Source organism: Bemisia tabaci, chromosome 1, assembly GCF_918797505.1.
Source record: "Bemisia tabaci chromosome 1, PGI_BMITA_v3".
NCBI classification, from domain to species: domain Eukaryota; kingdom Metazoa; phylum Arthropoda; class Insecta; order Hemiptera; family Aleyrodidae; genus Bemisia; species Bemisia tabaci.
The window spans coordinates 54,406,613-54,434,444 of record NC_092793.1 but is presented as its reverse complement, the minus strand read 5'-3'; the positions used below and the strand labels follow the sequence as shown (position 1 = coordinate 54,434,444).

General features: G+C 36.0%; 3 protein-coding genes across 5 annotated transcripts; 1 reads left to right on the top strand and 2 right to left on the bottom strand.

The window, feature by feature from the left end:
- The first annotated feature begins 77 nt into the window (after positions 1 to 77).
- LOC109043072 (SRSF protein kinase 3) lies at positions 78 to 8,387 on the top strand. Its single transcript, XM_019060112.2, has one exon. The coding sequence runs from the start codon at positions 217 to 219 to the stop codon at positions 2,128 to 2,130; it is 1,914 nt and encodes a 637-aa protein (XP_018915657.2). The 5' UTR covers positions 78 to 216; the 3' UTR covers positions 2,131 to 8,387.
- On the bottom strand, positions 7,674 to 9,699 carry LOC140225764 (uncharacterized). Its single transcript, XM_072305905.1, has 2 exons — positions 8,952 to 9,699; positions 7,674 to 7,771 (listed from the first exon to the last, which is right to left on the bottom strand). Exons 1-2 carry the CDS (start codon positions 9,697 to 9,699, stop codon positions 7,674 to 7,676), a joined length of 846 nt encoding a protein of 281 aa, XP_072162006.1.
- Positions 9,685 to 27,525, bottom strand: LOC109043071 (uncharacterized). Of its 3 annotated transcripts, none has more exons than XM_019060110.2 (6): positions 27,278 to 27,525; positions 25,313 to 25,372; positions 22,812 to 23,125; positions 22,210 to 22,261; positions 20,288 to 20,462; positions 9,685 to 16,982 (listed from the first exon to the last, which is right to left on the bottom strand). In XM_019060110.2, exons 2-6 carry the CDS (start codon positions 25,357 to 25,359, stop codon positions 14,469 to 14,471), a joined length of 3,102 nt encoding a protein of 1,033 aa, XP_018915655.2. In that variant the 5' UTR covers positions 25,360 to 25,372; positions 27,278 to 27,525; the 3' UTR covers positions 9,685 to 14,468. The 3 variants fall into 3 exon arrangements, with proteins under 3 accessions (XP_018915655.2, XP_018915654.2, XP_018915656.2); XM_019060109.2 differs by having other exon boundaries at positions 27,203 to 27,524; XM_019060111.2 differs by lacking the exon at positions 27,278 to 27,525 and adding an exon at positions 26,678 to 27,149.
- Positions 27,526 to 27,832: the final 307 nt, after the last annotated feature.

The window sequence follows — 27,832 nt, the reverse complement described above, 5'->3', positions numbered from 1 at the left end:
ATCGCGCGCGCTGCGATCGGTTTTTGTTGAATTTCTGGGAAAGTTGAAATTTGGGTTGACCTTGATCTCAGCTGATTAGGCTTCAGTTGTTAGGTCGCCATGCTTTGTTTAGATTTTTATTGCGAAAAATGCTCATTGCGTCGGTTTTAACGAAGTTATTTCGTCTAAGGTTATAGATTTTGCGTTTCAGTGCTGTGTATTTATTTAAATTTTTTTATGAATGTTAACAAAACCAAAGACATGAACCGTAGAATTCTCGCGATTCAAGCCAAGAAAAAACGGCACAAACCCGAGAAGAAGAAGCTAAGGCCCCAGAATCAACAATGTGGAAATTCTGTGATTAAAGGTAACAATAAAGACAAGCCCTCATTACAAATCAAGTGCGAAGCAGATAACTCTTCCTCAAATGAAACTTTGAAAGCAGAAGAAGACGAAATGTATGGCTCTGATGAGGAGGAGCAAGAGGATGCATCAGACTATTGTAAAGGTGGCTATCATCCTGTCAAAATCGGTGATCTATTTCAAAATAGATACCATGTCACAAGAAAATTGGGATGGGGTCATTTCTCTACTGTCTGGCTGTGTTGGGATCTCATCGGTAAACAATTCGTGGCTTTAAAAGTGGTGAAAAGTGCGGTCCATTTTGCTGAAACTGCTCTAGATGAAATTAAACTATTGAGGTGTGTTCGTGAGACTGATGCCAACGATCCAAAGCGTAACAAAGTTGTTCAGCTTCTAAATGACTTTAAAATTAGTGGTGTTAACGGCTCTCATATGTGCATGGTTTTTGAAGTTTTAGGACATAATTTGTTGAAACTCATTATCAAAAGTAATTATAATGGCATTCCTCTCCAAAATGTCAAGTGCATTATTAGGCAAGTACTGGAAGGACTAGATTACTTACACACTAAATGCAAAATTATCCACACTGATATCAAGCCTGAAAATGTTCTGCTGTGTGTTGATGAGAACTACATCAAGAAGTTAGCTTTTGAAGCAACTCTGTTGCACTCTGCTGGTCTTAAGTTACCCACATCTCTAATTAGTACAGACCCCAATCAGTTTAAAGAACCAGTCACAACAGATGGAAAAATATCCAAGAACAAGAAGAAGAAGCTAAGGCGGAAAGCCAAACGTCAGTTTGAATTGCTGAAAAAGCAGATGGCTCAAATAGATGAAGTTGAAAAGAGTAAACAAAATGTCCCAGTTGAAGTAAACGAGCCTGAAGAAGTTGAAGAAGAGAACAAACCCTCTGCAATGGAAGAGACAGAATCTATCGAATCCCCTCATTCTGGAAATGTAGTGGATGAGCAAATGCTAGTCGATAAATTAGTTGACTCTTTAAACACTTTAGTTGATAGTAGTGAAAGCCCATCGCCAGCTGACGCAAATATGATGGATGCTGCTCAGGCCACTGTTGTAGAAACTGACACTGTCTCGGTGAATAATGGCAATGCACCAAATGAAGATGTGGAAAGTGTGACTATCAATAATGGAAATGCATCAAATGAAGATGTAGAAGAAACAAAAAATGAAGAAGTACCCACATCTACTGATTTTAGATTGCAGAATGCAGATTTTACAAAAAAGTACAGTGGAGATGAAGTCAATCCTGCACGATTCGTGTGCGAGATGGATGTCAAGATCGCTGACCTTGGCAATGCTTGCTGGGTTGATCATCACTTTTCAGAAGATATTCAAACACGCCAGTATCGCTGCTTGGAAGTTCTTCTCGGTGCTGGCTATGGCACATCAGCAGATATTTGGAGTGTTGCTTGTATGGCGTTTGAACTGGCCACAGGTGATTATCTCTTTGAGCCACATTCTGGTGAAAATTACACACGCGATGAAGATCACTTAGCGCATATAATTGAACTCTTAGGACCAATTCCACGTTATATAATTGACCGAGGTCAGTATTCTTCGCAGTTCTTCAATCGTCATTATCAGTTAAAACATATCACTGATCTGAAGCCATGGAGCCTCTACAGCGTGTTGATGGAAAAATATCATTGGTCTCATGAAGAAGCCAAGCTGTTTTCAGAGTTTCTGGAGCCTATGTTGGAATATGACCCTGATAAACGCGCATCTGCAAGTGAATGTCTCAAGCACGAGTGGCTTAAATACTGATTTTTTCCCAAATAGGTATTCTTTTAAATTTTACTTAGCCGTAGCTGCGTGTTCTTTTCCTCTTTTGTGTATTCTTCCTCATTTGTCACAGCAAAGTAGTGCCCTAAATTTTAACTCAGTTTTCACCCTACGACTTCAAAAGTTTGAGTCAACTTAATCATTTCCTTGCTTATCCTATTCCATTTTATTTTTCATTACTCTTGTATCATTATGTTCTCTTTTTAGTCTTCAAATTAACAACTGGACCTAGCTTTTTTTCCTGTTAAAATTTTTACATAATTGGGCTTTTCTCTCGTCAATCAGTATCTTATGACTGTTCCATAACCTTAGGTTTTTAAACCCTACAGCTCTTGAAAGGTTTGATTTTCCTATTTGGTCTCTCTATTTTGCTCCAGTCCATCAAAGTAGCTAATATGTTCTTTTACAAAGCTGACGGATTTTTCAGCGAATCTGAATTAGATTTCTGAAGCTGCATAACATTAGACAAGAGACTTGCATCTTTTATGTATGAACAAATTTACTCGAGTTTCCAGAATCAATCATGATCCATCAGCCTCATTGAACAAGGTTGGCTTTCTCTTTGCGCAAGCGCAGTTGTGATAGTAGATTAAAAAGAAAAGAATCAATCTTTGTAGGTATTTGTAAATTTTTTCTTTTTATAATTTTACTCTTTAATTTTTGCTTTGGAAGTTAGTGTAGACAAATCACAAGAATAATTGATGAGTACGTATCATGTAAGAAAATGTGTGGAGCACATTGATATAGGTTGAATGGAGCTAATGCTTTCTGGATAAATCTCTGCACTAAAATTCTGACATTTAAAACAGCACAAGTTCAGCTTTATGTTTTCTTTTTTCTTGGCGGCAGAAGTTGTTGGTTTGAGTTTTATATGATATGATTACTGTCTTGTTGATGTGAAATAGAACGGCTAAGTACTAAGTTTCTATCTTACCTGCCTTTGTTCACAAGCAGAAAGAGAGAAAACATTAAGCCTAAAATTTCAGCTCTGACAATGAATTGGACTTCTGTCTCACAATGTCTGTCATTTCTCAAGTTCAAGATGGTCTTGTTCAATCCAAGTCATTACTCTGCATTATTTGTCAGATTTTTTTTCTGATGTCAAAACAATGCATTGAGCTAACTAGTGAGAGTGGGATATTCCATAAAGAAAAATAGATGCAAAATGAGGTCAAGTGATGTAAATTTGTCATTTAATTATTTGTTGTTTTATCGTCTCAACGATTGTCACGATTGACGATAACATTGAGCCCGGTGATCCTAGTCAATGAAATAAGAATTTTTCGCTTCAATTTTTTAACAAAACTCAATGAACCACTAGACAGGCTAAGAAATTAAGCACCACCGCATATATTTTCTCATTAAACCGAAAGGCGAACTTGTAGAACATATTGAAAACATCCAAAAGGAATTCATAAGTGAGAAATAACCATTCCTACTTTATGTTTTAAACAGAAAATTCTCATTTTCCCCATCAACTTCTTAACAGTGGCATGTTTTTAAAACTATTCCTTTTTTTTCTACCATAAAATGAACTTTAAACAGATACTTTTAAATTTTCTGGTTTTTTCTTGAAAGTTTTAACTGAGCGAAAGGAAAGAAAATAAATCGATATATCTAATGACATTTTTGAAGTGGAAAAGGGATATAGATGGCGCATTGCCATAAGTAAGTGATCTGTTTCATATATATTAAAAAGTATCCCTTTAAATTTTACTCCTGCCAGTTCCTAAAGTCAACTTTGTCAATCGTAGATAATGTTTCTGCATGGCTTTTTCTAAAAATGTTTTTTCCAGCAGCACAGCTTCGTATTCTGCATTCGATTCTGAGTGTAAGGGTTCCAAAACCATTATTGGGCCCTAAATTACAAAAAAATGCAAGATTTTTTCTTTTGAGGATGAGAAGTCCTGCAGGTTGATAATAGTACCTATTTCTATCTTTATTTTTCCAGACGTGGTCTAAAAATATTTAAATGAAACCAGAAACGCATGAAATGCTTTGTTTCTGATTTAAAGTTCAGACAAATTGTTTTCTATGCGAGAAACTGATCTCTCATTTTTCCAAAACTGAATTTGATGTCTGTACCTAATTAATTTCAGGAAAAACTTGATGTTTAAAAAAATGACAGTGGTTATCCTCATACTGAACAAGAAGCAGGTAGAAATTTTGAATGCTGTACCTAATGACCTAGTCTTATATTCATGATTTTTCTAATTTTACAAACATATTTCATTAAATGTCTCATCACACTGTATCGTGCAAGTATTACATCGTGGAGATAGAACTTAAGATCTGTTTTTTGCCATTTCATTAGAAATTGGATAACAAAATTCCTAAGGGGCTGGTATCCTTGGGTCCGTGTAGCCTGTAACCACTGCAGCTGAAAAGGAACTCCTCCAAGCTCACATCTTAAAAAAGATGTATTTCAGCAAAAACAAAATATCCTGGAAGTAGACATCTTCAGCTTTCTGTCGGTATATCATACCTAAAAAAACTATTTTATGTATGATTTTACAGCGATGTCATACGTTCGGGTAAGTTTTGCTGACAGGCATAAGGAAAATTGCTTAGCAGCCACTACATTGTGAAATTTGACTCATACTTAAGTAGACCAGACTTCGAGATGTCTCGTCAAATTTTGGTGTAGTTCAAAGCCACACATGACAGCCTTGACATGCAGAAAGTTGTTCTGCCTGAATACTTCAGTCCAAAGTTCTCTCAAAATCATGAAGTCTAAGTCTTCTCATCTTGTTTCAAAGAAGGAGAAAAATGTCACACACATGTTCCACTCTTTGCGATCACAACTTTTTGGCACTAACTTTCAATTTAGAAAGCTACTAACATCCTTATTTTCGACACCATTTACAGTTAATCACTGAATTTGACTATTGATGGGTGCAAAACCTTTGATGATTAAAAATTCCTTTACCGATCTTTTTTCTTTCTTTTAAATAAGAAAAACAATTAAGTATGTCCTCTGATATTGCCATAACTTGGAGCTGAATTTTTCTGTCAAAACAGCTTTTGAGCATGGTTAAAGTTAGTCTTTTTATGTATGAGCTCCTACAAAATATGACAAGGTATTTCTAAACTTGTTGCCTGTGCAAAACTTCCGAGTGAAGTATCTCTTCTTGCAATCTATCAGCAAAACGCAATAACATTTGACAACACCATAAAGTCATTTTTGAAGACCAACAGACTGTTAGGACTCTTTTTAAGAAAAAAATCCTTGTTTTTGCTCAGATGCTTTGGAGGTATAATACCTTTCAGCTGCACCTCTTAAAGCTCTCTGCCATGGAAGTTTTAAGTCAATCGACTTCTTTTTGCCTGCACACATCTAATCTCATTTTTTAAGTTCATAATCAACAATATACTTAACTGACCATAAATATTCTAATAAATCTAAAAGAAGAAAAGCAGTTTCCGCAGATTCAAATGTTCTATCTGGAATATCAGTTAGTAATTTTATTTGCCTCCAAAATTAGTTTATGTAGGTACTCCTGTAGGAATCTTTGTACTAAATCTAAGGTTTGTCGAAAAGCCGTGTTCCATTCCAGGCTCGTCGTCAATTAATGTTTCAACTTTTTCCATCGGCCTGCCAGGGAATTTAAATTGAAAAATCTGCTTCTTTTCAGCCTCCAAATTTGAGTTGGTCCTTTATTTCACAAATAGGTAGTGCAATTTTTTTTTAACTTTCAGAATACAAACCCCTTTTTATGACCGTCAACTTTTCATACAGCCATTAATGTGTCATATCTGTCGGATGATTATTACTACATTGTGTGAAGCGAAATTGAAGTTGGGAAATATGCACTCTCTTTTATTATTATTTTTTTTATTTCATAATTTCTTTTGTTTCTGCGGCCGTGGCATCAAGAGCAAGTAAATTGTAGTAGCCACCCTAAATAACGATCCATTTCAAAGATTTTTTTCTGCGTGCACTCAAATGAAATAAATACCTATTTGATTTTATTGAAACAATTTGTCCCTCACGAAACAAACGGTTGCTTTTGAATTTATTTTATTTTTAACTGTAATCGTCAGTGTACTTTCGTTTGTAGAGAATGGCTAGACTCTGTAAGAATTTTTTATTTCTATCCTAATTTTTTATTAATTGATGTATTGTACTCTCTCCTCATTTTTTATTTTTTTCTGTTCAAAGTGTTTCAAATCTATTATAGTCTGTTATTTCCTACATGCCTTTTAAAAGTGCAAGTTTGAGGTTTCAAAATGGATCACAGAATTTTAATATTAAACTATTTTAATTAATAATTGTACGGTTTTGTAAAAGGATTTTGTTTACAGATTTGTTTTTGTATCACCAATCGTAATCCATTCTTGTTTTAATAAACGTCCAGTCAAGGAGAATTACATAGTCTATTATTATTTTTCTTCTTCATAGTCATTCTTTAAGGTTTTGCCAATTTTTTGCAAATCGCAACCAGTTTTTTAGTTGGCCAACTCAAATTTTATCCATCTCATTCCATGCATTATTAGGGTACCCAAGAAAAAAATTATTACAGAGCTACGTTAGGTATAGTGAATGTGTAACCAATAATTTTGCAAAGGTCTAGCTTAAATGGTTTTATTACTTGTAGGTAAGCCTCTTCGATTTATTTTAGATAGGTAAAGATTTCACTGTACTACAATTTTAAAGTAGGTAAGCTGCTTTTTGTTGACAAATATTTCCATTCATACCTTTAAACTTCCTCAGACTTTTCTATTCTCAATATGGCTTCTTACCATTATTTCTCATTCCTATCTCTAGTAGCAAATAACTGAATGAACTCTCCTAAAAACTTTTAAAATTTACGAAGAAGGAATCGATTTTGTTTAATCCATGTACCCACTTAGGCACCTAAAACTGAACTGAATAGTTGAGATCTTATATTTAAGTAAGTAGTATGTGAAAAATGTACCTGAGCTAAAACTAAAGTGGGCATCAATTTCCTGTTGAATATAAAAAATTACCTACCTATTCTTGTGTGTGAAACTAAAAGATAATTTTGCCAAAAACACACTGTTCTCATAAAATTAAGTAAAATTTGTTTAAAAAGTTACTTCAATAATGATAAATCAACAATAAATTCATGCAAAAATCGCTCCTACTTTGTATGTCTTAAGATTTTGAGAGTGTTAGTTTATTGGAAAATGATCAAACCTCAGTATGACTTATTATACAGCATGCCTAAGTTACTTCTGTATTTAGTAGGTGACGGAGAAAGCCTCCATTTTTCTTCAGTTTCTAAATGCTTAATTTTAACTGGACAAATTAACCACAAATATGAGAGATGGAACTCTTAAATTTATTAGTGTCTGCACCTTGTTGAAGAAGTGTAACGATTTTGGCTTATGTCTCACTTGAAGAAATCATTCATGAGCCAGCTTTATCTATTTGTACCTAACTGTATTGCAAATCTTGCGATTTGGTTGAGGCAGAGTTCTAATGCGAAAATGTCAGACAGATTTCCTATCCAAAACATGTCAAAAAATAATATCTTTTGCTATTTCTATGGTGCAAGGGATTAATAACTTAGGTACATTCTGAGAGTGAGCTGCATCCAAGATGTCATGCCTGAAGTGCTAGTACCATCTTTTATTTTCAGCCACAAGTAACTTAAACCTGTTCACACAAGCAAACTCTGGTTTAAATACTCTGACTAACCTCCGGCAACTCAAAGAGTAGCTTCTTTTTACGTTTATCAAACCAGCTTCAGTCAAGCTGAAGCATGGTATTTTAACAGCATGTCCACGATTCACTAAAATTCGATGGCTGATGCTCAGATCCAATTTACCTGTGTAGAAAATGCAAATCGTCATCTCCATCTTTTTTCCTACGTCTATACGAACATGTGACAATACGCTTTTCGACCATATTAGGTAATCTAAATTAGACAAGGACAAAAATTTCATTTTTATCTTAACGTCACGGGAACACTTAGTCACAAAAATAAAAGACTAGCAATTCGCTTAATGTTTGACCTACTATTAAATTCTGACGTTACGTGCAGCAGGATTGCTAGTATTGTCGGAATCAATGTACACCAATCATTTTGACACTTTTTATACCTAATAATTTTTTATTACCTCTCTTGATTCAGTCTTACTTAAAAGGATTGCTGCTGATAGTACTCCTCATTTTTTATTCAATGTAAAATACGTATTTTACTTTCCTTTCACTGTAAACAATCATTGTTTATGATCCAATCTTAAAATAATAAAGGACTGTGAAACCACCATTCTGCATGTTGATTGTAATTATTACTTTTCCAGCCAAACAAAATATTTTCAGAATTTGTAGGGATTTTTAACTATTCTTTGACATGTCGGATATATTGAGGATACTTCAATTGACATTCACCCTAAAACACGACAACTCCATAGATCAAAATAGGTGAAACTTAATAAGCTGATGACAAACTTCACTTGATAGTAGAGTATTTTGATATGCATTGTGGAATAACTGGAAAGAAAATATGTGATGAATAAATGAAACGTATTGTTCATGAATACTTTATTTAAATAAAAACGGTTTTTTATGTTCCTAGCGTGCTCTTTAGCTCTTGTTTCGATATCTCTTTTCGTTTGTCCGATGTACACTTTCTCGCATCCAGAACAATTTATTTTATAAATTCCCGATTTTTTTAAAACGGGTGTCTCATCTTTTAAATTCCTCATTCCAATATTTCTAAGGTTGTATTTATTTTTGGGAGCTACGCATAGACCATAATTTTTAAAAACTTTTTTCAGGTCTGAATAGATTGCAGGATGATAGTTTACTGAAACCCATTTTCTTTCTTCACAATCCTTTTGAAGGGTGGTAATATTCCTGATTCGTTGTTTGTATTTTGCTGTGTTAATTATCCTATTGATTTCTGATGCCTCAAACCCATTTTTTTGCCCTATTTCAATAATTCTTGTCCTTTCCCTATTCAGTCTTTCTGGTGTCAAGGGGACTTTGATCATTCTTTGTATTAAACTTCTAAATGCGGCTAATTTGTGCTCACGTGGGTTATACGCTTTTTCATTGATGTATACGTCAACATGTGTGGGTTTTCGATATATATCGAATTCAAGCCTATTATTTACCCTGATTACTTTCAAATCTAAAAATGGGAGAGTCCCCTCTTTTTCTATTTCCACTGTGAAATTGACGGTATCTTCTATTGAATTCAGTAATTGTAAGCACTCGTCTACTTTATCTCTGTCTATAACGGCGAATATGTCGTCAACTTTTCGAGACCAATGTTTGAATAACGAGCTACTTTCCTTTACGTTCATCTCTAGGTCACTCATAAATAATTCGGATAAAATTGAAGATAAAGGGTTACCCATTGTAAGGCCGTCTTTTTGAATGTAAAACTTGTTGTTAAATTGGAAAAAGCGTTGTTCTGTGCATACTGTTATTATTTGCATGTATTCCTCAATATTTTTCTCACTAATGTTATTCTTTTCAAACCATTTCCTGCACAAAGTTTTTGTTTTTTCGAGGGGTATACTAGGGTAAAGCGACTCCACATCGAATGACACAAGGACGGACAGTTCATTCATGATAGGCAAAAGCGTGAACAAGATTTTTTTCCTATCAAACAATTACAAATTTGTACACTTGTAGAGATAACGTAATGGATATTAATAATATTAACAAAAAAGAGGTAAAATATTTACAACTCGATCAAGATTTTGACAAGAATAATCACTTAATCTCATCTATCTTTCCATTTGTAACTAGAATTGTCAGTTGCACTAGTCACATAATTGCATTTTGACTAATGGTACTCACAGATAAGGCAGGGAAACATCAACACTCCAATAATTGCCACATATTAGGGGAAGGTGGGATTATGTGAACTACTTTTTTTTCTGAGCCAGCTATAAGCTACAAAATCATTTCCTATCAACTATTGTTTATTTATTTTTCTTAGCATGGAAATATTCTAGGATACTATAAGTAGTAGAGTAATCGATAAGACACAATCAACAATTCTGTGAACTATATTTCTTTCAATTGTACTGCCGTAATAGCGAAGAGAGCGGTAAGTGCATGCTGGGATGAACCTCAAAACGTATAAAAGTATGTGCTGACCATGGCTCCGACAGAAATGCACTTACTGCTCTCTTAGCTATCACAGCAGTAGAAGCTAGCTTTGTGAGGCTAAAAATACAAAATTTCCTTCTTTTTTCTGTAAGAATTTCCATGAGTGGTTTGGAAAATGAACATTTAGCACTTACGAAGATTTTAAAAATAGATAATAGTAAAAAAGTATAAAAAAGAAAAAATGCAAGTTTAGATTGGCTAGACACTCAAGCTACTGAAATAAACTTAGAAACATGGAAAGTTTGTGATTTCAGCAAATTTCAAAGCAAATTAAGACTTAAAATCTCCAACTATTCTATGAATATAGGATTGCAGAATTTTGGCTCATCCCTTCCTCTCCTCTTACATTCCTTTCAAATTATTTGAGAGCTCTCAAAACTTGAGGAAAGCGAAGTTTAAGTATGAAAAATCAATATATGAGCTTGAAAAAATCGTGAAAAGGGTCAAAATGCTGTTTTTATGACAAGCTCTTGGACGAAGGTTACCAATCATTGTTGCTGCCTACTTATGAGCACTATCTGTGATAATGCAGTTCTGTGATACATACTTGATACTGACTAAGGTACAAAGCTATTTCAAGACCATCAACAAAAATTAAGGGACTGGCCATTACAGTAAAATGCCTTTAAAAAATGAAACGCTTAGTAGGAGATCTGGTTATACTTTATAATCTAAACCAATGATTCCTACATAAAAATGAACAAGGAAAATTATTTGTAATGTGCGTCTATGAACTACAGTTTTATGCTTCAACACGAGCTTAAGAATACAATTCTAAGTAAAATTGTGAAAGTAACTTGAAATTTTTAAAGCAGTAGGAAAAAATTCTCTTTCCAACCTGGATAAGAATGTCAATGTGGCACTAGGTATTTTTCGATAGCAAAGTAGCGATAAAAAGAAGATGGCTGAGGCATGAGATCAAGCTACCATGAATGAAAATATTCCTGATATTTGGTCTATTTTAGAGCAAATGGAAAATCAGTGCTAAGTGCAAGATACACTTTTCCCAGGAATGTTACAAGGGAATCAATGATTCAGAATCGGTATGGTCCTTGATAATATTAAGAAGTTTACAACATAGTTCAAAAATTAACAGAGTTTAACTGAGTATAAACAATTACAAAGGCATTTACTACTCTTTCATATGTTCATCACAATTAATCCATGACCGTTAAGTAGTTTCCATCTTCATTTGCAATCTTAACTGTGAAAAAGAATAAGTAAGATGATTTGAAAAAGTATCCTGACAGGACCTTTTATTCAGTTATGACAAATAATAGAAAATGGACCGTTTGATGCACAGTGAAAAATCAAGAACTAGATACCTAATTAAAATTGGTCAAAATAGAATGAATAAAACGTTCTTCGTTAGGATAAAATTAGTCATTAGAGAAATTTTTTTAAACCATTGAACATTCAACATTTTATTGCCATACTTATAAAAAAAGAAGGTGCTATGCTACTTTAAATTCTCTGAAAACCGTTAAAAGTTAAAAATATCCACAAGGATGAAAAAAAACCAAGAGGCTGACTGTCGCACAATTTTGTGCTTTCTTAAAATTGATTATGGAAGAAAAATTTGCATCTGGTGACATTAAGTATGTGTAGTATATGCAATTTTTACAGAAAAATTTAAAAAAAAATTACATGAATGATAAAAACATTTTGGGAGTTGGTAAATTTTTTAACTTCCAAAAGGTCTAAAAACACAATAGTAATTAGTCAACAATGAAATAAATTAAATTTTTAAATCACAAGGACAAATGGCTTGAGTTTACTTTGTAAAATCTGCACAAAAGACAAAAATTAAAATTTTCAATGTAATGTTCTTGGAATGCTGGGCTCTGAGGAATAAAAAGCCACAGAGCTTCGGCAAATACTACCAAGGAAAAAGGCAGCATGCAGACTGATCTACTTATTTTCACTATGAATAGAATAGATTAAGTTTGTGATATATTTTTCTTTGAATAATCAAATCAATAATTAGCGTATAATTATTCACCTATCTACTAAAAATATTAGTAGAACTTAAGGAATCAAAATACAGAACCTTGCATGTGCACAAATAATGAAAAATATTTGAAACTAAGTCTACAGGTAAAACAAAACAAACAAAAAAGACATAAAAATCTTTCCATGGTACAACTAGTTTGTTGCGTCCATTTTTCATGTCTACATATATCTTTTATAAGACTTGATAGTCTTTTTCAATCGCGCAGATATGATGTTGATTGCTAGAAAACACCTTTGAGCGTGAATGTATCGATGTATTATGAGTGTGTTGAACACCGATTTGCACACAAATAATTAATTATAACAACTTCAGGGTATGAATTAAATTTTCCACATGAATATATTACATAATGAAAAGTCGTGAAAAATGCAAGGTTGAGATTACCCAAATCTTGATACAGATGAGAATTGGATGGAAAATATGAACATGGAATGGAATAAAACCTTTAACCCTGAATTGTTCTCAAAATTTTAGAGAGGAAAAAAATGAAAAATCCTGCTCATCAGAAAAGTTTCATAACGCAGGTCAGAGTCGAAAAATAAACTTTAACTGTAAAATGTTGTTCAAGTTTAGAAGGATTCACAATTACAGAATTGAGTCCCTAGAATCTCTCGGCAGGATTTGATAGTAACAGGTGACCAATCGTACGCACGCAATCAGATTAGACCAAACTGGAGAGAAGAATCATTTAGGGCAACAGTCTTTCCAGCGGACTGGTTTGAACAGATATTGCTCATTCTTCAATTTATCGATTTCAAGTTTTTCCAGCAAATTCCATTTTTCGCCATTGGCGCAAGCGTACAATGTGTAAATTGTACAATCCTCTCGTTTGTGCCTGGTTTCTATTACATGATTGCTGAGTGAAGGTTTTCTCATTTTTTCATTCTTTGAAAGCCAATGGGAAAATCGTTACTGAGCAAACATGTAATAGAAACCAGACACAAATCAGAGGAATGTACAATTAACATATTGCACACATGCGCTAAAGGAAAAAAATTGAATTCGCTGAAAAAACTTGAAATCAATGAATTGAAGGATGAGTAATATCTGTTAAACCAGTAACCTGGAAAACCAGTTGGCTCGCATTTTTCTTCCTTCCAGCTTGGTCTCATCTGATTGCACGCGCACGCCCAGCACCGACACCTGTCAGCATCAAATTTTGTTCAGAAAAACAACGACTTGTGTATCACTATCGGTCCACTTTGGGCTTGTTTATTTTTATTTATGTGTCTTGCATATCTCTGACGAACAAATTTTTTATTAAAATTTACCTGAAGATTAACATTGAAATACTTGAAATGGCCATTGTATAATAAATATACATCTTCATCTTCTACATTCTGGACCTTAAGTAATTGCAGGTGTTGCCTGTCTCATCACAGAGGCGGTTGGATTTGAAAATTTCTTTAATTCAGGAAAATCCAGATAGCAATGGACTATGATTAGCTAAAATAGCACTCAGGATATTTTAATGGAGATAGGAAAAGTTATTATTCTATAATTTATGAAAAGTTGAAATTCAAAGAAATTAAAACATATTAACAGTACATGCTCACAAGATAATGCTTCCTTTTTGTCTCCTGTTTACTAAATTTTGAGAACAACTGTTCATAAAAAAATAAGTACACTTAAAAACTGAAAATTGGGTCTAGAAGTAAGGTATAAGAAAGAGATTGCCACTGGCAAAGAGTGGATTTAATCCTTACAGATAGTATGTACCACATAGTTAGGCAAAATTTCGTGAGAGAGGGCTTCATACCTTTCAACATAATTTTTTTTGATGCTGTGCTTTACAATGATGAAGGACCAGAGTGTCTGAGGATTTCTCATTTTTTTTAACAAAAATCTATCAGCATGCATTGAAAAACGGAGTGATTCCACGAGAGGCGTATTTTGAAAGCAACATTACAGTTATTATTTTTTTTCTTTTCAACAGAGCCATTTCTCACAATCTTTGTTGTAACCATCTTGAAAGCTCTGTAGTTAGAATAGAGACTGATCGAGCGAGTGGAAACCTCCCAACATACAATTCTTGGTATCATATAATAATCTGGCCCTTAGAATGAATTGTGAGTTCCTTCAGAAAAGTAGAAAGCCTTCTTTCACCAACATTGTCTGGTCAAGCAAAATTTAATACAAATGAACAAAAACTAATATCCGACAGTATCTAACAATAAAAATAAGATAGATCACAGAGAAACTTTATGACTAAACAGAATCATCTACTCGACCAGATTTGAAATCATACTTGTAGTGAGGATGGCCTTCTGCTTTCATCAGTTGGTTGTTGATTAAGCTTTGAATGAGCCATACAACAGAAACACATTTGATATCTTTTCTCTCTCGCATTTCTTTACTCAGTGACTCATCTGCAATTGCAATAACTGGAGACTCATCTGAACCCACTTTTGCATAACCTCTTCTGGGTCGAGCACCTGCAATTTCTAAGATCGCTGTCCAGAAATCGACACACTCCTGTTTTGCTTTCTCGTCTAAAAGTAAAAGAATCCACTTGCCCTTCAAGATTTGGGGTCGTAAACTCCCCTCTTCTGGTTTCATTTTTGGGACTTCTTTGTAGCCAACTAATGAATAGGACCATCCATTGGGCAAATAATTTTGTGTCTGAATATAATCTCTAAATGGTATACTATTGACACAACAGTAAATTATATCTTCATGCTTATACGCTCGGATACCCTCTGCTAGGGCATATATGTAAGTGCAAGTGAGACTAGGTTTGTTTGAAATTAAAACTGTATTTTTCAATTCATTAAATGGAACGTGGGTAATATTTTCATAGTATGAACCACCTCCAGCTTTGATCTGGGTGATTAATCTTGATTTGGAGAAGGGGTACTCAGTCTTGAGAAATTCATCTAAATCTGTCTCTGATTCAGATGTCATGGAGTCTGTTTGGGTTCTAAACGAGGGTTTGCTGATGGACTCATCAGTGTAAGTCAGAACAAAGACAAATCCTGCAAATAAATTACTTCCCTTAACGGGAATTGGCCCGTACTTCTCAATGAGTGAAGTATCATCATTTGCACTTGTTATTTTCTTCTGTTTCAAGTTACACAAAGGATCATTGAAGTCTTTTTTTTCTAGGTGCACTCCACGGATTCCATTGCCTGAGAGGTCTAAATCGTACTGCTTAGGGTCGCACTCTGAATCTGAATAGTAAGATTTGGGCTCGTCTAGTAACTTCCGAGCAGCTCTTTTATTATTCCTGGGACTTTTCCCTTCACTCGTGCTTGCTTTGCATTCTGCATTCCTGAATAGTTTCTTTGCAGCAGTGGATTTTACTGTCCTCGGTGAAGATAAACTTGAGATGATGCTCTGACGCGGGGTCCTATTTCTTTTTGCACTGGTGCAGTTGTCCAAGTCAATGGAGCTTAAATTTGTGGCAGGTTGAGGATTGTTATTCCTTATTAAAACCTTCCTCTGCTGTTCTGCAATTCCAAGGGATTCAATTGAAAAATAATTTAGCTCATTTTGAGTAAATACAGCAAACGGCGCTGATCGGTGGTCCGGTGAATCTGAAATTTCTTCGAGCCTTCCTGGTGTGTAAGAATTGATGGAAGGTACGTGCACCATTATCATGCTATTGGGCTTTAACATTGACAAAGGAATGAGTTTATTTTTAGTTAGCTCTTTCTCTTCGTTATCAAAGAACAATACTAAGAACTTGTCTGCTATGCACCTCAAAATGCGACACGGAAAATAAAAACTGGACCAAAAGCCAAAAGCGACAGATAGATTTCCAAAAGGGTTTTCACGTGATCTGATAATTTCTTGATACGTTACTGGTGATTGAGGAGATGACCTGTTTTCTTGCTCTCTTGACTGCAATCCTCCCGAATGAGTTTGTGAGGACGATGATGAGATGTCTGGGGTTACAATGTGGCCTGAGGAGTTAACATATATTTGTAAGTCACCTTTTCCATTTGCTGTCCCATTCATAGTTGGCGAAGAGAATAACTGAGGTTGGGGAAATGCAAAATGGCAATTGCTGCATCTCACCGGCACTCTATCTAAGCCTGGAAACGGGCTCAATTTTGATGAATGTGTTTTGCCATTGGCACCTTGTAATTTTCGTGCATCCGATTTGATTTGGTCACTATCAGTGGAGCTTACACATGCCTGCCGCCCCCTGGGTTTGAACGGACCGGGCAAGCTGTACAGACTTGAACTACCAGAAGAAAGATCACCAAGAACTCCTGAAGATAAGGAGGAGCTGGCTCGTCTGTATTCTTTTCCCTCTTCCAGATGAAAGGAAAAGTCTACAATGTCCAAAGCTAACAATTTATTTGGCACTGTTTCTGAGTATACCATTTTTAAAACTACTGAGATTGGTCCTGCCTCACACCTGTAAGTATCTGCCAAGTTTTTGTCCTGTTCCAATTTCAATTTCTTTGAGGGCGACTTAATAGCCTCACAATGTGAATTATATGAGAATTCTTCATAATTATGTGATCCCCAACTTGTTTTTTGACTGTCCTGGGATCCATTTGTCAGTATTTCACTATTGCTAGAGGAACGTTTTGGAACGTCTGCACTGGTAAGCTCTTTTAGCTGAGAAGCAGACTGCGTGTAGTGTAGAGAAAATTCTGACTCGGTTGCGGTTGGTGGCACAGAAGCACAAGTATTGGATGACTCAAGAATAATTGTGTTGCCACTATTTGGAGATGGGCCAGAGAGTGCCGGAGCTCCTTCAGCAGGAACCTGCAAAAGGAAGGGGGGGAGGTGAAACGTTTAGTTGTTGAAAAAATTAGCATAGATTATCATCAATTCATCCTTCTTAAAAATATGAAAAAACTGTACAGTGAATTTTTTTCTTTTCAATTGGTATTTTTATTTTTTCTAAGACATATTGTGCAGACCCCTACAAGATTTCAGGATCTCTTAAGGGGGGAGGGGGGAGATTTAAACATTGGATGCATTACATGCATGTGTTTTGTAGAGTCGCAATGAAGTATGTTTGTTTTTCGTAGATTTGTGAATAAAGGACACAAATTGAGTTATGGCTCTGGATTCTTTTAGGGAAAAAAGCAAAGGCAGAGCTAGGTTTCATGTAGAGAGGTTCAAACCTAAATTTTGGCTTCCTTCACTCTAGGGGGGGAGGGGTAGTCAAAGGGTCCTTCCCTAGGAATTTTTTAAAAATTATAGCATATCAGATGACCGTTTACCACACTTTGATAAAAAAATTAATCTTCTTAATTTTGATTTTTGGGGTCTTAAAAGAGTTGTGTTGACGCATGCAAAGATACTTGAAGTCTCGTTTTTCGATACATTTTTGCATTTTTTTTTTTTCAATACATGTGTACCGACTCATAAGCACTGACAGCTACTTACTTACACTTTACATTATACTGCAAGTATGAATATTGAGTACACCATAGGAAGGAGGTAAGTACAATTTCTGTTATTTCGAGAAAGATGATTTTAATGCTGAATGGGGTCTTACAGCTCAAAATATATATGAAATGGTGCTTTAAAGCTAAAAATCATGTTTTGAACCTTAGGTTTTGCATTGAATTTACTTTGAAATGAGTTTTTTTCGCAACCGTCCCTAATTAAATTTTTTCAATAATGTCACTCACCCCCTTCATTACCTGGAGACCTCAATTGTGAAATTGAATCGTAAAAAAGATATTTTTCCAGGGTAAGTTGTTAAACAGAGCACAAGGAAGAAAAGGAAAAGTGGACTTTGATCAATCCTACTTGTCCTATTACCTGATTTATTTATTTTTTCTTCCTGGTTGTTTTGTGCTTCTCTTCCTTCAGGCTATGTACATTTCGGAACACACCTATTCCATCTTCAATTAAATACCAGTGGGATTTACAAAGTCAGCTGCAAATGTGGAAAATATTACATTGGGCAAACAGGGCGTACCATAAATACCCGCACCAACGAACATTTTGCCAACGCACGCCTCAAAAACACAGGACACTCCTCACTCAGCGACCATCTCATAGAACAAAATCATGAATCCAAAAAATGCAAAATTGATGTGATACATACATGTAAAAAGGGCAAAAGAATGAACTTGTTGGAACAAATGGAAATCGAGCGCGCGAAAACATCCGGCAACATCCTCAACACCCAAATCGAATCGATAGTAACACCTCTGATAATGCCACGTTCCTTAGCCCCGTGGACAAGAGCCGAGGAGGAAAGATCAAGTAATCAGTTATCGGTCGCGCCTCGTGCAGTCTTTTTAGTCTATGCGTAGTTTTTATTTTCCGGTTTTTTAACTTTTAAGTGTTTTAACATTCTAAGTTTATCGAATATCGAACGCGCCCTATAGTGCTAGTAAAGTGGTGAAGTGGCCTGAAGATGGAATAGGTGTATTCCGAAATGTACATAGCCTGAAGGAAGAGAAGCACAAAACAACCAGGAAGAAAAAATAAATAAATCAGGTAATACTCATTTATCAACCTGGTAAAATGAAAAATTCACAAAGCCTACTTGTCCTATTTTTAAAAAATTAATAAGTAATTTTCTCGGGGTGTTCAATTATTTTCTTACTTAAACTTTGATAGGGTACCCATAGACATAGCTATATTAGCTTACTGGGGTGGGTCTGGCCTCCCTATCACCAGGAAGCATCCCCCAGAGATTTTTTGAAATTTTTACTCTATTTGGACGTATTTGGACGTATTTGGACGTATTTGGAAGCTTCTGTGACGTAAATGCTCCGTTGACTTCTGCACACAAAGTACGCTGTTTCAAGTATTTTCAGCTCTAAATACTTTTGAATTGTTACTAAGAGTTACACCATGATAAAGAGTTATCATTGACAAAGATATTGTTTTAACAGACAGAATTTCCAGGGGGCCGGATTATACTTTTTCCAATTCTGTGGAGGAGGCCCCCCTAAAACCCCCTTAGCTCTGCCCATGTAGGTACTTTTAACTCAACGCCGTCATTTTTTCGAAAGTCTTAAAAAATAAGTAGTTCCCTCCTGAGTGACAGCCATTTGTTTTCTAACTTATCAAGACTCGCCTCATCCCCCTTCTGTGATCTTCTTTTATAGCTTAATTTGAGTCCAATTTAATTCCCAGACATTATTTTAATATCGTCTTTCTCTGAATTTGGCGCCCTTCTCACTCTCTAGTTAACCTTGAAGACCAATTGGCATTCATTTGACAACTTTATAAGCAACAAAAATATTGGACTGTGCAATCTATGGATTCAGACTGACTCCTTATGCTTAGGGTTAATGTTGATTTTAGCTTTCAGGTGCTCCTTAGAAGATGCGAGAACTGAGAAATTTTGCCCCTTTTTATCTACAAAACACAAAAGACGCTCTATGACTACGACTCACTCTGACAATCTGCGACATCCGAACGCCACATGTGCCTAATTTCCCAAGGGTTATCAGGCAACTAACAACGCAATATCTCTCCGTCAATGTCCTGTCGCCATCCATTCTTGAGACATCCCTGTCCCCTTTTTCCAGGTGGTACCTAATCCAAACTTTGTTTGGGCAACCTATACTCCGACATTCTTTACACATGTCCACACCACACTAACTGCCTGGACATGATGTCGTGCACAATATCGTTTTTAACCTTCATTATGGACATGGTCCCGTCTCAAGATGCTGGAAAACCGCCACCAAAGATCCATTTTCGTTGCCCCCAACATATCTTGCGTTCGTTCCATCAAAGACCACCCTTTACTAGGATAGAGAAAATATCTTTTACAATGGCGTCAAATAGGTGTTGCCCCCTTTCTTTAAATTTTTCATTTTAAGTATATATATGTTAAATCCTTTGAGGTTTCCTCGACTCAGCAAATAATAAACAGAAAAAGCTCCTTCCAATTGCAAGGCTGAAATATAGGCATTAAAGATATTTGATATTATTCCTGCTTCGATGTTTGTAACTTCCCTTTCTCGCCCCCCTTCCCCCGCATTTCCAGCTCTGGAGCGAAGGGCTTTTAAAATGGGAGGGCTAAGAACTTTCCCCACCCCTGCTCTGCTTCATTAATAAAAATCAAAAGACCTGAGATTATATCATACCTCTTCAACTGACATTTCAGCAGCTAGATTGGAAACGTCAGGAGTTTTTGAAATAATTTCTACTGATGCGTCAGGATCTGGATCCAATTTTCTTTTCTTTTGGGCTGGACATTCAGTGTCAGATAACTCACGCAGTCGAGGTGTTGAAGACGAAAATACAAATCTTTGACTTAAGCTATTTCACAAACAAAGAAAAAAACTGAATTAGTGGCCAAAAACAAACCATTAACCTTTCAGACAACTCTATCATATGCTGTGGGCCAAAGTCAAGTCAATTCAAATGACTGGTTGCAAGTTATTAACTCCCCTACATTGTTATTGATACCTTTGTATGCCTCAATAATTTATCTTGTATGTATCAATTGTCTGTTACAATCTGAAAGTAGCGAATTTGTATTCTTCCACGAGGCACTTGAGCTACTGCACCAAAAATTTAACATCAAAACCCTTTCACTTTATGACCTATTGGATCACCTGTGTGCTGGGCAACTTCTTTGCACTGCCGTCCAAAGTAAAAACGTCATATCACCATTTGACATTTTTTCGATTTTTTTCTGACAAAATACTATTTTACAAGAAAACTAGCCAATACTCATCCTCCATTTTTCGAGTCAATTTTGGCATACTATTAGGAACTCAATATTTAAGAAAATGAAGCCTAGGCACACTTAGATTTTCCAGGGTGTCTACTTGTTTTCAATTTTGGGAAATCCTGATTTTTCCTGATTTTTGACTGCTGAGTCCTGATTTCATAATTTTTCCAAATCCTGCTTTTTTGCGGAGAAAAATTATCGGACGGACAGCGGGTAATTAACAGAAAACAAGTGGACGGCCGACTTTTCTCAAATCCTGATTTTACAACCGATTTCTCCTCAAATCCTGATGAGAACGGGATAAAATCCCGATAGAATCGGGATAATCAGGAAATTTCTGATGCTAGACACCCTGTATTGTATTAGAGCAGTATGTGTGAGAGAAAAATACAAAATTTGTAATGAAGTTACAGCGTTTTTGCTGTGGCGGCAGTGCAATGTGATACCCGAGTTTAGTGGCCATTTCATTACTCTTATAAACAAACAAAAAAAAAAAAAAAAAAAAAAAAAAGACCACAACAACAAATTGAAGTAGTAGGTAGAAAAAGCAACAACAATGAGCGGCAAGGCAAAGCACACAGCAAATAAAAGAGATTCTTCTTTTTTGGGATACATGTGTTCCTTGATTTTCTTGCACTGTTGTTCAAATACTTCACTTTTCTCTTCAGACTGGTTCTTTACAAATTGCAGACAATGCAGCTGTATTAGCAGAGAAACATAATCTATTAGGGAAGCAAATGGTAAGCTATAGCCTAACCAAAAACGTATAATACAAGTCAGACCGCAAATTAGGATGCTTTGAGTTTGGTGAGACGATAGGCAACCTAGATTGCAACTGGTACCACCCAGCTGTAACTTGGTCCCTGGTCCAGCTATGCTGCCGGCAGCCTTGAGTGCCACCCGTTCCATTAAATTTCTGCAAACGCAAACCACCACCCTCGGGCGACACAGATGTGCAGCCACACTCCTGCTTTGAGCGTCATATGGTATTACTTGTATATCAGGCTGTATCAAATAAGCTGAAGGCACATTTCTACCCTGCTTCACCCTACTAGCTGTCTTACCTCTCTCGCCTAAAGTCAGGCAATGTGCGCGGTCTCCATTGTGTTATAAGTCTATGAGCCTGACCATTGTCTCTGGCTGATTTACAAATTTACTATAATGAAATAAGGCGCTTTCACATGAGGAACACCCTTTGGAGGTAACCAACTCCATGTGTGTCAGTAGATCAGCTCAAGACTATGGTCGGGCTCCTGGTATCATTTTCACAAGGAGGATAAAGCAAGCAAAGAGGATATAAGCAAAGAGGATAAAGCAAAAGATACATACCCTTGATTGCTTGCAGATGTTGTCAGAAATAAGTCTTGACTGCTAATGCCGGCTGTCCCCAATCATGAAACAAATGAAGTGAGATAGAAAACAGTTAGATGATTGAACAAGGTTCAGATAAAAGTCATATTGTCATCAAACAGAAAACTTTTATAACGTATCTAGTAATTCATGGATGGTGGCAAATGAGTGAGGTCCTGTTTTCCTGGGAATAATTGTGCTCATAAGTCTGGAGTCAGGATGTAACAGTGATAACACCATCACAGTAACACGATGGCTACTTTTTCACTGATTCTCACAAAGAGAGTGACCAAAATTTTCAATAAAGGAATGGATAAGAATGAGGTGAAATCCCCCCTCTCTCTCTCCCCCAACTAAGATTTTGTTGAGTGATGTGCAGAAAAATTTTGAAAAGCATAATAAGCTTACTTTTGAGAATTATCTACTGGGATGTTTACTTGCATTTTCAATTATTGACCTATCTGTTGATCAAATGCCTTCAGTTTTTTCTCTTTCTTTCAACTTAAAACGATTATGCGAAAAGCCTTCAGTTATTTCTTGAAGCTGTCCAAAATTAACCAGAAATAAAAATAAGTACTCACGTTTAGAGTCATCAGACAGTGGAGTCAGCACAGCTGATGATGGATTTGAAATGTTTTGAAAGTCAGGAGAGTCATTTGACAAAGAGAGGTTTCCCGATTTATTGTAGGTGTCATCTGATTCTGAAAGGATGATCGTATTTTGTGATAGTGTCATGGAAATGCTGTCTTCATTGCTTGTTTTATTAGATTGTAAGCTCTTTGATAGTGGCGCAGCAAACGTTCCTTCATTTAGTGAAGGAGAATTTTTGACTGGTGCATCTTCACTTGTTTGCGTGTCTGCTAGTTTCAATTCAATTAAACTTTCTTGAGACTCTCTGAAAAAAAATGAGAAATGAGGATACAAATTAAATTTTAAGAGGTGTTGTGATAGGTGCCAAAGGAGCCAGGTCCTCCAAATGTCATGTGCTCATCAACTGCTAAGGACAATCGGTAAATGGAGCCGAATGATACATTTTCGCTTCATTAGAATCAGTCACTTCTATTCACAGTGTCTATGGGTAGATAGTTTTGGATGGAGGGCAAAATGTTCTGCAAAGAGCAGTACAAAACTCAAGTTACTTTTGAAAAGCGTCCAGCTCACTTACAAACTAGAGGCTTCAAGGAGACTCATCGATTGCTCCGACTTAAACCGCTGGCCAATGAGAGGGCCAGGAAAGGCATTGATGAACCTTTTTGAAGCCTCTAGTTTGTAAGTGGGCTGGACGCTAAAGCTGATCCATGCTTAGTTTTTAACAGCAGACCTCCCACTAAAATTAGAGATGGCTGCCAGCAAACAACTGTTCCAGCACTCAACAACAAAGGTGAAATTGCAATTCTACCAGAAACTTAGAGAACTGCAGGGGCATAATTTAAGTTTCTTTTACAAAATGCTTCATCCTATAGACTTAAGAAATGGCATTTCTGATGACATTTCAGACTTTCCCTCACGTATTCTTTGCTACATTTTCTCTGCCAACTTATTTCTTTTGCCAGATCTATACAAAAAAATTAGTTTAATGTATGCAGCGAGAGATAGCGAGAGGCTGGACTTTAAAAATATCCTTGCTTCCTTTTATAAATATTCTGTAATGTAATTATACACTTGTTCAGTAGAGGGAAAAAGTAGTTAGGGTGGGTAAAATCTCTTCTATTATTCTTTATGAATTTTTGCTGAGATATGGGAAACTTCAATCATCACACCTGGGAGTGTTTCTTTAAAACTGTGCAATAAATCAAAGGTAACATACAACATAAATTGTACATAAACTTCAAAAATACTGAAAATTCTTTCCTTTTCTCTCACTAATTCCTTATACAAAAACGCACGGAGTAGATACCAAGAAATTTGGCATCCGCTAAATTTCAGTATTATTTGATACTGGTAACATATGCTCCCTTTGCAGTGGTAAACTACTGGAAGAAAATTCTACTTACATAATCATAAAACAGTAATCTTCTGGTATTTTAAAGTTGATTACTCAAATTGAAATATTATTAAACAACAATTAGTTGTGAGTATTGTTATCATCAGTCTCTAGCAATGACTTTTCTATATCTTAATGTGGAGAGGAACAGGGAAATAAACAGAGGAAAAGAGAATTTTTCAACCATCTTTTTTCCGAATTTTCTGTTGGAAAGGTGGAGTTGTTGAGCATTTAGTTTGTAGAGACACTACAACAAATGTTGTCATTATTTGAAGCATTTCAGTTTGATTTTTTTTGTTAGTCTTATCTCATGGCCTGCAGGGGAATAAAAGCTTTCCTTGATCATCAATCAGCTATGGCGACATTTGCACTGGATATTGTGTCTACAAATGTCAACAAATTTTCTTTTCAGCCTGGCTTTTCTCGAGATCAGCACACAGTAAGTTCAATTTTAAAAACTCATTGTGCTCAGGAGGCTGTAAGGAATATCATATAAAATAATATTAAAATTCGGCCAGCACAGAATTTCTTAATATTCGGTGCAAGGAAAAGTATTTTGAAGAAGCCAAAAAGTGACTTATGGCAGATGCGTTCGATACGTTCGGATGAAAATCATGGCACAACCGACAGGCAACCAAAATAAATATTAAAGCTTCCTAAAAGATACCCCTAAGAGGAGATCTCTGAATTTACAGCTGCATATGCATGATTTAAATTATTATAATCCTTGTTCAAGCATGACTTAGAAAAAAATCTAACACTTTCACAGGACAAGAGGGAAAGTCTATGAGCTTCTTAAAGATTCTGCTAACTGCTAAGATTGAACTAAACTTGAATCGAAAAGAGGAGATATTACGTATAATCTTGCCAAACGATAATAATAAAACAATTAAAACATTGCAGGGGTTTATATTCATAATAATGGGTAGTTCGTGCTGAACTGCGGATCCAATTTGTTGATCTTCCGAAGACCTTCTTTTTTGGTGCTTGGAAAATTGACTGAGATTGATTAAATTCATCTTGAAATGCATTGTCATCCATAATAAAAGCATCATTTTTCCAAATAATATGTACAGCAAACTTAAACAGAGTACTTACGACATGTACTGAGTCTCCTGGGACTCCTCGGATTCTTGAGAACTCATCTTAAGGGACAATCTGTAAAAAAAAAAAACACAGATGAGCTTAGATCCACTTGAAATTTTTACGAAAGTAAAACAACGTAAAAAGAGGAAGGAAAGCAATTTGAAAGGATTTCTTTACCAGGAAATTGACAAGGGAATATCTAAGCTTCATTTCATTTGAGAGATACATTTTTTCTATTGCTTGGGTTAAACAAAGCATATGAATAACTCAATAGAATTTGATCAAAAAGTACTGGAAACCGTGTGATAACATACATGAAATAGAATGGTAGCTACTACTTGTGATATCACCATAGAGATTCATCATTGGGTACATCAAATAGAATCCAAACAAAAACAATGACATGATCTCTTTTAAAACCACTTTGGAGAATCTAACAATAGGTTTTATTTTCTGTGGTATAATTCTAACATCTTTCATAGTAGGTAAGTGAAGTTTTTAAGAAGATACAAAAGGCAATCCTCCCCTCCAAAGTACCTCTCTCGTATTTTTAGGTTCATTATCAGCCTGCAGTCAACATGGGTGATATTGTTTTGAGCTTCCATAAAATTAGATATGCAGCAGCAATGCCGTGCTGAGGAAGAACGCCGTACGAGCCTTCAGACATTGTCATATTTGTTGCCAAAAAATTCTCGAATATTCATACGGCGTTCTTCTTTAGCATGGCAAAGCGAGACAAGTGTAATCCTGATAACGAACTATTTGTGACCATTTTAAAATTTAAATGTGACTGCTGCCAGAGTTGGTTCGGATCATGAGAAAATGCAGACTTTCTTTGGGCACAGCAGGTGGCCATCTATCTAGTGATACAAATGCACCTGAGCAGCATTTAGTGCTCAATGTTGAATAGATGTGTTATCAAATAAGTTGGTGGTTGTGTACTTTCTGATTGCACCCTCATCAAATAGCCATCGAGGATTGACTACAGGCAGTCAATGCTGCCATCGTGTGCAGGATTGTAAATCACTTTGCTTTGCACGACACTCAGAAGTAAACAAATGCCAACTTATCTGAGGACACCTCTAATTTCTTTTCTCAGCAGTTCTGAATAACTGACTTCAAAACTCGAATGATGGTATCTGATGGATCACAAAAAGTGCCTTCAGCAGTTGAAGTATAGGTAAGTACTATTCTTAATGGTGATGAGCTGCTCCAAGAGAATCTTGCAATCAATTGTTGAAAACGAACCTACGAAAACGATCGCAACTGTCAAGCTCAGTAAATGAGACTGAAACCTCTACAAAAAGATTAAACCAACATGAGTTGTCCAATAAATGATTTTACCAGCATGTGGTAACAGGAATTTCAGTTACATACCAACTTCAACGCAGGTTGGCAAAATCAGCGACACTCTTTCGATACTGAAACCCTTCGTTCCCTGCGCATGGACTTCAGAGAAATAGGAAAATTTTCGAACTAACAGACTTACAGCATGATTTCCTGCTGTCCGTCTTTCTCATTTTACATACGTTATTACTTCACTAAGGATAGATTATCAAGTCACTACATGGAAGTGTACTGTGATCTCCAACTGTCAACAATACATCGGCAAGGTTGCAATAATTTCCAGCTAGGAGGCCAAGCAATGACAGGGTCATAGGGCTGCACACCACTAATGCTTAGCTTTAGAAATGTAATCGAGGAAGTTCCGTACTGCTTGAAGTTTGATATTGCTTGCTTTGGTGGGCTTCAGCATGTGCTGCGAGACGAGTGGTACATGCAAGTCCTTCCCATCACGGGGCAAACATAGTAAGCTTTCCAGTACATAAAAAGTCTGTAATGCAGTAAGTACCTCAACTAGATTGGAAACGGCAGGGAGGAGTTAACATTGGAAATACAAACCTGCAGGGTTAAAACTGATGTAGCAGGCAATCATGAGCAAAGCATTTAAGGAATCGAATGAAAGTTGACACTTACACAGCACTAAAATCACATTGAGAGGCAATTAAAATTAAAAGGGCCTATGTACTCCTGGTGATGCCAGTTGGGAATCGGGATAAAATTAAAATTCTTCTGAAGAGTTACGGAGATAAACAAGGAGTCAGTGAAATCTTCCACAGACACAGTACATGCGAAAAATCAAGAAATTATATCTTTTGCGTCCCAGCGATCCAGCTCTGGCTCTGTGAAATGACGGAAGGAAGAAGTGACTCACGGGACGGGAGTTACGAGCCGGCTTCTCGTTCGATCTATCGATTAAAATCGAAATATTAGAGATGCTACTGCAGATCAAGAGGATTGTTTTGACATTTGTGGTGCGTTTAGGTGTAAGTTCGAAAAGTCATGCCAAGAAAACGAGCTTACTATACTGGTTTCAGAGGATTTCATCTGGTCTCAGTCTCACGAGTAAATCATGAAAGATGAAAGGTAGCGAGAAGAAAATCCGATTAATATTCGTCGTACGGGAGTTAGGTTAGGTCGACAGATCGCGATTTCGCGAGAGATCGAGAGATCGAAGGCAAGCTTGCAATG

What these genes read in the sequence shown, in the direction of transcription:
- LOC109043072 (XM_019060112.2), top strand. Translation starts at nt 217, where the DNA reads ATGAATGTTAACAAAACCAAAGACATGAACCGTAGAATTCTCGCGATT.
- LOC140225764 (XM_072305905.1), bottom strand. Translation starts at nt 9,699, where the DNA reads ATGAATGAACTGTCCGTCCTTGTGTCATTCGATGTGGAGTCGCTTTAC. An exon ending in TACCACCCTTCAAAAGGATT is followed by an intron (nt 7,772 to 8,951) that starts GTGAAGAAAGAA and finishes TTGTGTGAACAG; the next exon opens with GTTTAAGTTACTTGTGGCTG.
- LOC109043071 (XM_019060110.2), bottom strand. Translation starts at nt 25,359, where the DNA reads ATGAGTTCTCAAGAATCCGAGGAGTCCCAGGAGACTCAGTACATGTC. An exon ending in ACTGTCTGATGACTCTAAAC is followed by an intron (nt 22,262 to 22,811) that starts GTGAGTACTTAT and finishes GATTGGGGACAG; the next exon opens with CCGGCATTAGCAGTCAAGAC. An exon ending in CTGAAATGTCAGTTGAAGAG is followed by an intron (nt 16,983 to 20,287) that starts GTATGATATAAT and finishes TTCCTTTTGCAG; the next exon opens with GTTCCTGCTGAAGGAGCTCC.